This window comes from Homalodisca vitripennis, chromosome 1 (genome assembly GCF_021130785.1).
Source record: "Homalodisca vitripennis isolate AUS2020 chromosome 1, UT_GWSS_2.1, whole genome shotgun sequence".
In the NCBI taxonomy this organism is placed as follows: Eukaryota; Metazoa; Arthropoda; class Insecta; order Hemiptera; family Cicadellidae; genus Homalodisca; species Homalodisca vitripennis.
This window is the reverse complement of record NC_060207.1, coordinates 74,940,657-74,956,325: the sequence shown is the minus strand read 5'-3', so window position 1 is coordinate 74,956,325 and position 15,669 is coordinate 74,940,657. Positions and strand designations below refer to the sequence as shown.

Genomic DNA, 15,669 nt, shown 5'->3' with positions numbered 1-15,669 from the left:
ACTTGTTATATTTATTCAACTGAAAAAAGTAATACAAAATAAAATTTTAAAAAGTATCTATTTTATCAACATCTTTCAAGTATTAAAATTATTGATTTACTTATTCTAAAATCTACTGGAATCATAAAAATTAGTACTTTACAGATCATTCTAGTACTAAAGTAGTTAATGAATGATGAAAACACATTTTCATGTACAAACAATTGTATACGATAATGTTTTATATACACATCACAAATGAAAAAAACTATAGTTTACATAAAATGAAATAAAAATGTAAATATATATTGAACTATATGATTTCACACTTCAAATTACATGTCATAATAAAAGAAAGTGATATATTACTGTTTTATTACGTCAACACTGTCATCAGCAACTCATCATAAAACTCCCAACAACTATCCAAAACTGAAAATGATTTTAACTACATCAATTTTCCCAAATCAGATAAATGATGTGTAGAGTGTATAATAGTAAAGAGGAAAAGCTCTTGCTCCTAATAGGGGAGCAAATCAAACAATTAAAAGTTACCCTATAAAAGAAAGAATCAGATTTAAATATTACATAAAACTTCTTAACTGAAAAAACTTGCTGGTTGGGAAATATAAACCAATTTAGCATAACAGTAGGTCCTTGACTGAAACAGCTGGCTCTCAGATGAGCCAATACAGCTGTGTCTCAATGTTCTGATAGCAACAGTATTTGTAATTGACATCCTGTTGTTTGTCAGCTATAAAATTATTGTATGATTTTGCTCACATTTTGGTTTCCCTTCAATAGTCGGGAAATATATAATATTGATATCAGTAAATAATAAGTGATGGTAATTTGACATGGTGGATGGTGGCTCTCACTGGAGTTTATTTATAATAAATTGCTTTCTTTATTTTATTATAATGATTCATTGGTTGATACAGATATGGATTCTACCCTTATTCTTATAAAAGTTTTAAAAATAAAATCTCCACTACCCATACAAAATAATGACCCAATGTAAATGGAATTGAATATTACAACTCATTCCAGCTGCAGAGTATTTTTTACAAAGTAATGTTCAGGATTTTTTCAAATCTAAACTCTTACCAAGTTTCAGTAGTTTGGAATACATAATTAAAAGAGCTAATTTGGCGTATATGTCCTACAGAATAGACTTCCTCTGTCATTAAATGTAACTACAGTAAATAACGGATGTTTGAATTTCCAAATGAAAATCAAATTTTTTTAAACCATATAAAACCATTACCTGAATCTGAATTCAAACCAGTCGTAAACACTCAGGTAATACTGTATTATTGCACATGAAACTGGAGATAATGTAGATCCCAACACATGTGCTTCATCTTTTAGTCTTAATCCAGAAAACACATGACAAATCTACACCAATGTGACTACTAATAATATAACAAGACATCCAACCATCAAAGCTATTAAAACTACAAACATAGAAATATAAAAAAAATACATCTATTTTGCACAATTTTTGCAACAGTTGCAATGTTTGATGATATCCATGTTAAACAATGTGATGAAATTCATGATGGAGTTTTTATTCATAAGGAATGTATAGGCAATATATATATATATATATATATATATATATATATATATATATATATATATATATATATATACCCTGGAGCTCATCTTATTTATGTTTAACAACATAGAGGACAGTGTCTTGGATTTGATTTCAAACAGTACTGTTGTAGTTGGTGGTGGGACTGAAAGTATAGACAGTGAAAGTGGAGATGTGTACAACCTTGTGGAAGACTTGATAGCAAAAATGAGTCACACAAACATTATTTTAATAACTACCTCTTTCAGATATGACCAACCTCAAATCAACAGGCATATCTTTTATTTAAAACAATATATTTATGAATTAGTGTTGTAGAATGAGAAAGTTTCTTTTATTCCAACAATAAATAATTATTAACACCTGAACACTTTACATGCCATGGGCTTAATATCGTATAAACGAATATGATGAGGAGATGCTGTGTACTGCTATATCCAGCATGTTACATTGAAACTCAACAATTGAATGTGAAGAAATCTTTTACGCCTCAAAACCAGTATATCAGTTCTCCACAAAAAAATGACTATAATGTACAAAATATTGTCTGGACCTACATCATCATGTCATTTCATTCACCAGTGAAAAATACAAATGTCGTTGGAAAACCTCACTTTCTGTCGATGCCATAAAGTCCAAAAATGTTCACATTTTTTTCTGTTAAAAAATTATACAGATAAATCATTAAAGGAACTGTCGTACTTTAATAAAGATAGTAGTAATAAGAATGTATCTGTAAATATAAATACTATTCACAATAATTCTCTTGATTTAACAAACAAAAAATATTCATCTGAAATATGTATGGTTGCATGACCAGCCAAGATCAGGATCGTTTTCCCAAATATTCAAAGTTTGAATTGTAAAGATGGTGTCGAAGCTTGGATTAATGATTATCTATAATGATTAATTAATTAATATAAAACAGGAAAAAAGAACAAGAAATCATTCTATATTATTGAATGTTTACAAAAATGGCTGAACAAAATCAAGACTTCATGGAATCAAATAGAACATGATTGTAATAGACATATTGAAATTGAGACTCAACATTTCTCCTCCCTTATTCTTAAGATTTAGGCGCTGAACTGATTTTTGATCCTTGATGAGCAACGTAATTGTGTTGATATCTTTTTTAATTGCATTACAGATTGGTGCACTAACATTTCATCTCTTTGCAAAGTTGGACAAGTTGTTACATTTATCAGACCACTTAGATTGTACATTTTTCCTAAGAAGAACACTCAAGAGGATTGAGGAGTGTTGAGGGAGTTGGAATAAACCTTGAGTAAGTAATAATTGGAATAACAAGACCTAATAATTGACATAGTTGGTCAACATTTTGTGGATGAGGAACATTCATAATAGTTCTTACCTTGTCTGGTTACTTCTTTAGACAATCTGTATTTGTGGTAAGGGCGAAATAAGAGGGTTTTTATTGGAAAAGTTTACGTTTATTAGAAACTGCAACTTGCCCAGCAGTTTTTGACTAAGCATCAAATTACGAAAGTTTAACAGCCATCATACTCACCTGATATTGGTTCTTTTTGATCTTTATTTTTGTTCTTGCTGCTTTCATGATGTAGATATAACAAAATGTGACACAGCAACTTTTCAAAGGTTCCAAAAATAATTTAAAACTTGTTTCAAACAGTAGAAATAGTTGCGGACAGTATTGAGTGAAGTGTGTGGCATCAGAAGTGAACTACTTTGAAGGACTATAAGTATCAAAGCTGCAACTCAAACCCTTTTTTAATAATGCCAATCTGGTTAAATTAAACATTGGTAAACCTTTGCGGTTCTTTCTCAAAGTACCACTGAGATGTATTTGATTTGACAACATCAGATTGGTAAGTTCGGGAGAGGTGTAATAGTTATCAACATATGGGTTATAACCTTTATTCAAACTGTTTGTCATAAGCTCATTTACCACTTTTGTAGCAATAGAGCTGTCTTTGGTATTTTGTACAGTACCTTTCCTCATGTATAATTTTACTGAAAAAGTATACCCAGATTTATCACTCAGCTTGAATATTTTATGCTGTACTTATGAGATTTTCCAGGAATGTATTGCCGGAAAGCTAGCCTACCACAAAATGGTATCATTGTTTCATCTATCACTAAATCTTTCACTGCTACTTTCAAGTTGTGAAATAAATTATTGAGTGTAACCAGCAAGGGTTTAACTTTGCCAATTTGCTCATCTTTTTCTAGGTTGGGAAGAGCTAGGGGATAAATTTTAACTAGTCCAATCTTTAATTCTGTTTAGTTTTTAGCAAATCTTCCATTAATATCTCTTGTGAATCAACTTCCAGCAACAATATTTGAAGAAATATGTAGTGGAATTACATATCAAATTACACATCAAATTACAGTGTACTAAATTACATTTTATGTTTAATTTTAGAAGAAAAATATGTCTCAGCTTATTAAGAGATCATTCTTTGTGATAACATGTTGAACAGCTTTCCCAAGATAAAGTTGAAAATTAGTAGAATTGTTTTTCTTAAATTGCATTAAATTGTACAATGACCTCCTCTGTAATCTACACAAGCAGGTGCCAATTTTAAGGTTATTTATAACATTTGTATAGAATTTCTTTAGGGTATCCAGTTATTAATATTTTAAAATATATACTTTAAAATAATTATGGATGGTTTAAATTAATATTTTTCAAAAAATACTTCTACATAGCTAACTGAAGAGACTTGTTCTGGAAAGCTGATTTATTATTATATTATCACAACTGATTTGTTCTCAGTAAGTACGATAACAGTAAGTATGAACAAGATGAGCACACAGCTATAGAGCCTGCACAATCAGATACTTGTATCTATCTGCCTATCACACATTTAGGAATAAGATGAATTAAATAAGGCTCATGAATGTAGGAACCAGTGTTCTTCCTATTATACATGATCAATAAGGACCGACGTAACCTGTCACTAGCATGGCTGGATGGCCACTGAACAGAGAAACGCCCTGACATCAAAATGGCTAACAAAATAGTCCCGCCCCTAGTAGCTACAGAGCGAAATGTAATCTACTTTCTGGATAGCCTTTGTTAAAAAATATCCTTAAAAAAATTAAATTTAGATGCAACTGAACTATACTGAGTAATACTGTCTTCTCTGCTGGTCTATTCTATGTGATATTGAATGCTGTTATACATCCAGTCATTGTATTAAAGATAGAAATGTTTCATACTATGTATTATAAGTAGTAATTGGTTGAAATATGACATAAAATTCCCAACATTACATAAATAAAACATTTATTTGTTGTAATACTGTTTTCATAAAACGCACATGTGCATATGTGACAGGATAGCAATACAGTAAAAACAGCGATGGCCCTGAAAAGTTAGGTACAAATATCACAGACGAGTAGTAGAGAGTGGTTGTGGTGGTGGTGGGGGGGAGGACTAAGTAGTGTCTTGTTGTTGGTTCTGCAGGAGCTTCCATTGTTCCAGGTTGTCTTGACACTGAGCCAGCAGTGGCTTTGTCTCGGGGATGAGCTGAGCCAGTAGAGCATAGCAAGGGATACAGATTGACATCATGAACCCGACCTGTAAAAAAGACAGTTTGGTTAGACAAACATTAATAAATTTGATTCTTTTAGGGATGTAAAGAAGTGGTCATCAACCTTTGGTAGTCATTGAGTGAACTTAATGTTATCTTAATTATTAGGCTTATGTGGTAGGTGTTATAATATAATTAACATGTAAGTTTTCCACTGCACGTCATTGAAAACTATTTTTACAAATACATTTTTAAAATATTTCAGCCTCACATCATCAGTCAACAGATTTTGAACCGAAATCTCTTGAAACATTAGTTGAAATTTGTTGTTAACACAGCATACTTCTTTGTGGAGTTCTGTTTTACAAATGTGCATTTTCTCTCAATGGGAAATCAATGTCTCATTCGTCTAATTGGAATAATTGTATGGCAAAAAAGTTGTTTGCCCCCAAGTAAGGTATGCTTTGCAGTGAATTACTTGCAACTCTTCAAGTCTCCTATGGGAGATGGAATTTTTCCAGCCTCCAATGAGCTTGATTTGATCCCACCATCCCTACTGGATGTCTTTAGGTCAAGTTTAGCTGTAGGATATATCCTCCAATAATGGAGGGGGATGAAGACGATTTTCATTCCTAAAGCTAGTCCCTGCCCCTTGAGTGAGCCTAAATTTTATTGTATCATCAGTTTAACTCTATCCCCTCCCAACTTAAAACTATGCAAAAGATTGTTGATAGGCACATTAGCAGCAAAGTTTTTGTCAACTCTCTCATGCATCCTGAACAGGATACCTTAATTTAGGAAGTCTACAATTCAGGCCTTCATTAACTTGGTGTCCAAAATTGAAAGGTCAATAGCGGACAAAGAATTAGCTCTTTTTGCATTTTTGGATATAAGGGGTACTTTTGTTTACACGAAACGGTGCTAAAGAATGGCATAAACCTAGTCATTCTTTGATGGGTCAGGTCGATGCTGTCCAGTCATAGAGTATCACTGGTTCGGTGGGAAGTTTGTTACCGTGAATGCAGTTAAAGGTTATCCTCAGGAAGGAGTCTTGTCGCCTCTTCCGTGGTGACTGGTTGCTGATAATCTACTTACTAAACTCAGCAATGAAGGCTTCTAAGTATAGGGCTATACATATGACCTTGTAATTATAGTTAGGAGTAAACATGGGGTTGTATTAATCAAACCCATCCACAAAGCCTTGAATCTGGTATGGAAGTAGTGTGAGGAGGAGGGACTAAGTATCAACCTCTCCAAAATCACTATAATTCCATTCATCTGACAGAGGAAGCTTAATTTATAGCCTCCATCCATAGGAGGTAGTAGTGTAGCCTACTCCAGTGAAGTAAAAAATCTGGGCTTGGTACTCGATAAAAGGCTAACCTGGAACTCACACTTAAAGTCGCTACTGCATTGAGTCAAGTCAAGAATACTGTCACGAAATGGGTGGCTGGGAAGGCCTCCCAGGCCTGAGCAAAAGCTGTTATAGACCCCAAATTGATAGACATCAAAGATATTCTTGGACTGAGCAGACCACACATCAGATTTTTCTCTAATCTGAAAACTGGACTCTAGCCAGAAAAACTTTCTACCTTGGTTCAGTTTAACACAATTATTGCATGCTGCAATTTAGAAAATGTTATCTATGGCAAATGCAACCAATTATGTTGCCTAATTTTATATTGTAAATGCTCAAATTCAAGGTTATAAAGATTCCTTGTTTGGATCTATCGATTGAACAGTTACAAGTTTGTTTAAGGTGGTGCAATCTGTTTTCAGGTGGAATATATCTTTTAATTTTTAAAGAGAATTTGGGCTACAATCTTCTAAGATACCATTTCTGAAAACAAAATAATGTTGATCATTCTAAAAGTAGCAGCAGGTATTTGAAGGATAATTTCAGGGGTCTTGTAATCATGGTCCAAAAAAAAAGGTTAAAGATAAAACTATGAAATCTTTATGGTACATACATGAAATATGGCTGGAGTGAGTTATATGTTTTAATTAAAAACAGTTTCATTTTCATTACAACAAATTTATTAAAAAATGTCTTTTTCTTAAATTAAATTAAATTAAAAAATATAATTTAACTTTGATTACAAAATTACCTAAATTTTCCCAATTTTTTAAATGTCTGTAATTCATTGTGGAGTAGTCAAAATATATTTTGCCTACTTTTTCTGTCCTTAGGGAAATTGTCTTGAAGGGCTATAAATTTAAAAAATAATTGCACTAGAAATGTTCAATGCATGACATATTGTTATTGTTTACATGTTCCATATTCAGAGTTGTAAAATAAAATTTTCAATTCTGTAGATGAACAGTGAAACCAAAAGATTATGGTGGCATTTCTCACTATATTTAGAAAATAACAATAGGCAATAAATAAAACTTCATTGCTTAGCATGCTCAATGTAAAATTTGATTTGATTTAGTTCATTTTTAAGGTAAGATATTAAGAATAGAACTAATATTCTAATGGAATTAAGAATATAAAGAATGGACAGTACGTACATTTTTGCCCACAATATCTATGCAGTTGTATCAAATAAGAAATTACTTTCTTTTTCTACTCTTGAGAGTAAGCTTCAAACATTACTTAGAAAGTAATTGTATAATTAATATACTCTATCTATAGCCCCTATGAATATAATCAAATTCAGATTATTGACAGTTTATAGGCAACAAGTGGACTTGTGAGATTCACCTGAGAGACAGCTTGGAGCTCAGGCTTTGTCCTGTCCATCATGGGCACTGGAGTGATACCAGCCTGTCTTTCTGCATCTCCCTACACAAGAAACAATTTTGTGATAACAAATTAACTTACTTCTGAATCTCTCTTAATAGGGTAGACCAAGGGAATCGCGCCACCTTAAGGGAAATTGAATTTTCATGCAAAATTTTGTTAGGATTAATGTAAATTGTAATAACCATAGCATACTACAGTAAATAATCTATCTTTTAGTGATTTTTAAAATTGGAAATCTTTAATAGAAACTAAATAAAATGGTTTTTTCCAAAAGCTTGCACAGTGGCGGAATTACCCCGATACCTGGGGTTATTCCGCCCACACCACTGGGGTTATGCCACCACACCACCAAAGCACATCAAATCATCTATGAGCAATAGATATAGGATGTAATAAAGCACAACGTACAGTGTAGTAAATTATATTTAATTGAATGAAGAAATTAATTAAGAAGTTTAAAAAACATCCACACGTGTAGTAAATGGCTAATACTTAGTCTCTGCATTAGTTTTGCTATTCTTAACAAATTAACACATGTAGTAAAATCACTATTAGTTAGTCTATGTCCTACTATTTATTAAAAAATATGTTTAGGCCTATTAAATAGCTATTACGCCAAATTATTCTCTATCGTTCTAAATCTGAGCAAAAAATCACATGAGTAGTTTTCTGGGGAATCGTAAACCACTGCACTCTGAGTTGTGCCCATTTTCCCACATATTACACACCGGTACCACATTTCAGAAGTAGGACCATACTCTCACACACTAAACAGTATTCAACGTCATCGCCAAACAAATCAAAAGTATTGTCGTCTTCATTATCGTCACAAATTTTGTTTAACTGAACATCTTCCTCTGAAGAAGAGTCAAAGTCTATTTGACGTCTACAGGGTGCCACGTTTTGCGTTAGTTTTTCCTTCCAGGTTTTCTTGTCCCTTCTTTCTTAATACGTGGTCTCTTTTTAGGCGAAAGAAAGACCTATGTCTAACTTGCTTGTCAATAGTTTTGCTGCTGCCCTTTTGGCAGAATTAAATTTTTTCAAATCTTTCTGTTTCCTTTTTTCTAAAGCTTCTTCTAGAGTTGCTTTCATTGGAGTTGATGTCAAGATTGATGACTGGCCTTTCCGCCTAGAATTTCCCTTTATCTGGTCAGCTGCAAAAGCCGGGGAGTGGTGAAAACTTATTTATAACTGCTGTAATATTTCCACTGCAGTTAGAGGTTGATTCTAAAGTGATTTTCTTTGACATTTCCGATGGTCCTGGCAGCCCTATGTAACCATCCTGCTTATTGATAGCAACTGTTGGCTCTTCAGAGACTTGGTTTTTGGTCTATATTAGATTCGTTGTTCACAGGAGTCTGAGATAGATTGTTGTTAAAGCTTGGTTTGAGATTCTTCTTCAAGATTTTCCTCGCCATCTGGGTCCTCAATGACAGGTGCTCTTAAACGCCGTTCAGACACGAAATCTTCTTCTTTAAACTTGTCTCGATTTACTGGATGAATACCTGTGCTTTCAAAGCCTGATATGGCTTTTTTCTATGGTCGCCACATTCATATAAGCTTGGTTGAAAATGTGAGCAATGTCGTAGGGTGTGATTTTCTGATAAACATTAGCCCTCATAAACTTGTCACACTCCTTATTGAAAGCGCTTTTCAGCGGAGCATAAAAGGACACATCTAGTGGCTGGATCTTGTGTGATGTGTGAGGAGGTATCGACAGAATGTGAATGTGATTCTTGCGGCAGAATGTGTAGCTGTCCAAGGAAATATGGCTCCCATGGTTGTCCAGAACCAAGAGAACCGGTTCGTCTTCAGTTGGCTTGCAAAAGGATTTAAAATGTTGCAACCAGTCCAAAAAACAGATCCTCATTAGACCAGCCGTTGTGAGAGCAACCATAAAAATCGAACCCGGGTGGTCCACCGCGTTCAAGAAGAGGCGTCATTCTTTTCCGTGGAAAAATAAACTAGGTGGTACATACTGGCCAGATGCACTGAAGGCACAGACTACGGTGACGTTTCGTCCTCTTTCCCAACTAGTTACTCCACCAACTTGTTTCTGGCCCTTTGGTGCTAGAATGTGGCCAGGGCTTCTGAACGGATGAAATCCAGTTTCGTCCATGTTGAAGACTCGACTGGCTGGAAATTTGTGTTTGTCCATTAGATTTTCGAGGTTCTTAAAAAAATAAGTCTACTTCCGGTTTGTTGAACCCTATTACTCGGCTAAGACTTGTAGCAGATGGTTTCCGCCAAACTGATCTGAGGATTTCTTTTCCGAAATCCTGCAACCCAATCCTCACCAGCCATCTGGGTTTCCTTATTAAAGTTGTGGCTAATTTTTAGCTCTTTGCCACAGAAAACGCCAACCGTCGCAAGTCTGTTATGGTTATCCGTAGAACATGTTTAGCTAAATCGATTACTCTGGCTGTTAACTCATTTTCCTGCTCTTTGTTAAACACAGGTTTTCTTCCCATACAAGGCTCGCACGTTTTTTCTGATTTTAGTCTGTCCCGTAACGTTGACCTTGGAATGGCCAAACTGTACAGCTACACTTTTTACTGATTTTTCCCTCTGAAACCAGCCGGACAGCTTGTTTTAACGTTTCTTCGGTCCATTTAGCCTTTTTCAGTTATTCTTTTCCGGATACGTGGCATCTAGAAAGAAAACAAATAAGTTGTAGGGCCAATATAAGAAATTTTGATTTTACGGGGTTATGCCGCCACCCACACAAGGATGGCGGCACAACCCCGGAGTGATGTGGCGGCATAACCCCCAGTAAGACAAAATGGCGTAGATTGCCTTGTTTAAGGGAAGGTAGATAGTCTAACTTCCCAACTAACAACGTGAAAAAACATGGCCAAATTAGTTTCTCTGTTCAACTAGATATAACTGATTTATCTAACTTAAGGATAACAGTCACTTACCTCTTTAGTTTCAAAAGACTCAAAATTAGATGACTCTCACTAAAAAAACCGTATTTGTTATTATTACGTTACACCAAACACACCGCACGGCCATAAGCGTCTGTACTACTGATTGCAGTGTTTCCCGCTAGTGTTCAACACTCACAGCCCCCCTCCACACACAACCCATGGTGAGATACAAGGGGTGGCGGCATTGCACAGTGTGGCGCGATTCCCCGGTCTCCCCCTACTGATTCTGATTACTTCAAAATTCAATGTTTTAAATAAAGTGCACTCTTATACTAAATCAGTTGATATATTATTTTAAACAAGGAATCATAGTTTTGAACTTTGATATCCATGAAACTCTTAACTTTGATATCAAACTCAAAATCTGTCCATGCAAGTACACAGTTGCGTGTATAAGTTAGGGACTGTGAAAACATCAATGTGCATTTTTAACACAAAGCAACTTGCTTTGCAAATGTCCATAAGACATGTTAATTAATAAATATTGTGTGTGTGTGTTCACAGTTCACAAACTCTTTATTCATTTTAATATAAGTCACAATACATTGTCCCAATGCACCCTGCAAGGTGCGTGCGGGAACCAAAACTAAATAATTATATGTCCATTTTTTTTATTTTATTTTTTAATGTTTATTTGTGTGTGTGTGTGTGTGTGTGTGTGTGTGTGTGTGTGTGTGTGTGTGTGTGTGTGTGTGTGTAATACATATACAAAATCCTTCTTTGACTTCAAAACTTCACCCAAAGTTATTTTGATTAAAATAAGAAATATTATGTTAAATCTTCACAAAACCTTTATATAATATACTCTAGTGCATAAAAATTATAATATTACAGATACCACTTTGATTTCTGTTCCTCTACCTGTTCATAAAATTCTTCAAAGATGACTCTAGCAGTCTTAAACTGAATGTCCCATGGCTTAGCACTGGCAGATAGGTCACTTGCTGTCATTGCTATAGCTTGGAGTATAAGTCTGTAACATTTGACGTTATGATTCATAATCTTATCATAAATACTCGTATACTTATTCACACAACAGGAGGTGCAGTCAAAGTTGTTTTATATTAAATGTATCATTGATATGCTGTAAGTGTACTTCGTGGGTAGTTTTATGCTGACATGCAGTATTATTATTTAGTGTCCTATGGGTTAATTAAATTTGTAAACATCATAAACAATAACATAATTTACATTCTGTAACATACATTTATTAAAATAAGTGATTCTGGCTATGACCTGATGGACTAACTATAAAAAATGCAATGCAATTTATTCATTATGTTTAGACAGCATTTTGTGTTCAATTTAATAGGCCAGTTCAAAAATTTCATGACAGAAGTTACACCAATTTACATTGGATTTAATTTTTTGAGATGCTTCAAAAATTTATACTAATTTCATTGCTATTTTTTTAGAACAAATTTCTTCTTGCAATAAATCAAAACAGTAGTTACTTTTTAATTTGTTACAGAAAGAAACTTGACTCTTCTAAAAACTGTGAAAATATTTTGTATTAAACATTAATTTAAAATTCAATCCTAATTCTAATATAATGAAAGTAGATTGTCATATAATACGTAAAACAGGTCTGCTCATCCTTGATTTTTAAAATTTTGTATGTGGCTATACAAATACAATCTGTATACTAAAATATATTTAAAAATCATTATGTTTAAAAAATAAATTTGTATTTTGCATTTCAAAAATAATGTTCCACAATATTGGTCTAGGTTTTGATCTTGTATTTTGATATATACTGTATTCTCAGCTAAAACCAAAATTTAGTCTTTTATTACTTTTGTTTGGACGTGAATTATTCAGAATATCTTACTAAATATCTTTTAAATACACATTTTATATGAAAATAATAAACAAATTAAAAATAATAAAAACTACATCATTTTTATAATTTTGCAATTACACTTACACATAGAATCATATGCAATCAAAATCTAAACCATCTGTGCAGTATCATTTCTACATTATAAGTGTATGAGAATGAGTGACAGTAAAGATAGATATAAACTGTGTGCACCTGTGATCAGGATTGGCTGGTGAGAAGGTGTTGCTAGAGACCAAGTGTTGGAGTCTGGTGCGATACGGGAAGAACCGGGCCAAGTCTGTAGCGAGGATGCAATGTTTGATATGACCAAGCACCTGCTTGTACTCACTGCTGGTCAACTGGCAGAATATATATTGTGTCCTTGCTGCAATCAGTGAAGCAATGGTGACTCTGATTCTAACCCCAAAGTTGGAAGTAGTTAAAATGTTGGTAATATAACCATAACATCAGTATACCCACCTGTTGCAGAATGGTGACGGTCTGGTTAAAGTGATGATGTTCCATGGTGGAAGTGCTGTATACTGCGGCCAGGGGAGATTCCGTATCTGACATGAATTTGTTGTTCTTGCCCCGATGATCCAGATCATGGCACAATGCAGCTATATATAGCGCAACACTCTAAATGAACAAACATAGTTGTATTAGTTACAGTCCTCAAGGTAGCTAGTGGAATAAACTAACTTAATGGTTAAGGACATATTACTTGATGCTTATAGTAATAATCAATCAGAATATTGTTAAAAGTGTTTTTAGGGATGTGGGGTGCATACAAAAGTACCTGCATATAATCAACCTGTTTTTACTATAGCAAATTAAAAGGGTTTGTAATAAACACTTAATTCTAGGAGAAAATTAAATTGGACATACTGAATTTCCATAAATATAAATAGAATTTATTTGTGCTAGTAAAATATGGAACAAAGCAAAATTGAAGGCATGAAGAATATTTTTGTCATATTCATTAACTTAACGTAAAATATGGTTGATTTACGGAATAGAAAAGTTTAGTTGATTGAATTTTATGCAGATCACTGGTTAAGGTAGGGTAAGATTTTGAAAGAAAGAGAATTCCGAAGTAGTAGAAAACAGCAAGTAGTTGAGACGAAATATGAAGTCGTGCTTTAGTTCTCAAACTAAAGAGGTTTTAGTTATGTTTATAATTTATACCACTTATTGAGGGATCAATATGGTCTGGATAAGTGGAAAAAGATTACCATCAAAGCTACTGGTGTTACTGTGTATGGTAAAATCTACAAAATTAGTATGATCTTCCTTGTTGTTCTACCTTGACAGTTTTAATGTCTGTCTTACAAAAAGATTAGTTATGTAAAACTTTATCTGATGGGGAATAGATTAAATATTATACTGACCTCAATGAAAGTAAAAGTTCCTTGAGAATGTTTCATGATAGCGTACATGGAGTTGGCCACGGAAAAGCCATGAGTCCAGTTGTGATAAGGCACCCGTCGATAGTTCTTCTTCACAGTCAAAGTGAACTTAATTAAACTGTTCTTGTCAAATCTACTCAGTCCAAACAGATCTGTGAACATCAAGATGGAACTCCTTGCTTTTTCGTTGTCATCTAGTTCAAACACGTTAAAATGGTACCTGAAAAAATGGTTCAGTTTAGTTTAATGAAAAAAGTGGACCTATGAAAATCTTTTTGTAACCTAAATGAAGAATTTTTAAACAAGCATCTTGTTTTAATCATAACTATAAATTACACCCTCCTCTAAGTTCAATAAAGTAGTATAGTTTATGTCCTCAGATTTTTGAGTTTACTAGATCTGAAAGTTCTTGGAGAAATTAGAAACAATTTAAAATTTAATGCACTTAATAAAAGTACAGAATTTTCAAATGTAAATTTGTATTTGGTTCAAGGCCTTTGAGCATGACAAATTTGAGATACAATTTTAAGTTGAATTCTGAAAATAAAGAATGCTAGAACTGTTTAAATAGATTCAAACTCTGTTAATACAAATTGAACAATGACTCATTCATTTTTGTTGTACTGAGTGTGGCTTGAAATAGATGTGTATTCCTCACTGGAATGGCAAAGGTATAGCGGATGGGCAGTAGATTTGGGGGCAGTTAAGAGAGTGTTTACTACATAATGAAGTGTGATATAATATCTAAATCAATTATTTGTGGTTATAGTTATTCTTTTAAACAGATTATGAAGTTTATATATTTTCCACCTGATAATCCAAAAAGGTGTATATATGAAGTAGGTATTGTACCTTCTAACTACGCTGGAAGGAGTATTTTCACGATTTTACTTGTAAAAATGAAAAAAAGTTGAAATAAAACATGGGTCCAGAAATGCTTCGATAGCAAGTTACGTTAATTCCCATGAGGCGCTACTTAGACATATTAATGAAGCTTGTGCGCAGTTAAAGGAAAGCCCTGTTAAACTACAGAAAGCAACAAGAGCCATCTTTAAAGAAGCAGAAGAATGCAATGTAGTTGGTGGAGACTCTTTTGACAATTTTCTGTTGAGTAGGTTTTAATTCAATATTTTCCGGTTAATGTTACTTTGTACTGTTATGAATAAAAAGTAAAATAGTCAAACATCTATTCGCTACATGTGTACTTTATTTACTCTATTTTGTTCAGAACAAAATTTATTACAAGTTTTATTAACATTTTTGAATTTTTTTCTTGGTAAAATAACAAATTATGGTTGCCCGAAGATTTACAAATATATATTATTTCACACCATTGTTTTGGATTTGACACAGGTTTTCTCGAAAACTGCTTAATTTACAGTTGTGGGACCTGTTTTATTCAAATTATCAGGTCACAAACCATTAGAAGCGATTGGATTCACTCCTTAAACTACTTTACCAGAATGTCAGAAAGACCTGGTTTTAAATTGTGAGTTAAAATCTGGGTGAAATCTTTGACTAGCCGTAACTTGCTAATAAAGAATTTCCAGATCTATGTTTGTATACTTTTTTATTATTTTTACATGTAGAATGAGCGCTCACAGTTTCAGCATATCTTTGTGAATCATTCTGTATAATGCTTTTATTCAAAACAAGGAA

At 33.4% G+C, this 15,669-nt stretch overlaps 1 protein-coding gene across 1 annotated transcript in view; it reads right to left on the bottom strand.

The window, feature by feature from the left end:
* Nucleotides 1-4,836: 4,836 nt before the first annotated feature.
* The window catches only part of LOC124364794 (probable 3',5'-cyclic phosphodiesterase pde-5), a 343,288-nt gene continuing 332,455 nt past the window's right edge, over nt 4,837-15,669 (bottom strand). The window contains 7 exon segments of the mRNA XM_046820555.1: nt 4,837-5,147; nt 7,808-7,888; nt 11,641-11,752; nt 12,815-12,963; nt 12,966-12,986; nt 13,082-13,240; nt 13,993-14,230. Coding sequence (XP_046676511.1) covers nt 5,004-5,147; nt 7,808-7,888; nt 11,641-11,752; nt 12,815-12,963; nt 12,966-12,986; nt 13,082-13,240; nt 13,993-14,230 — 904 coding nt within the window. The 3' untranslated portion in view covers nt 4,837-5,003.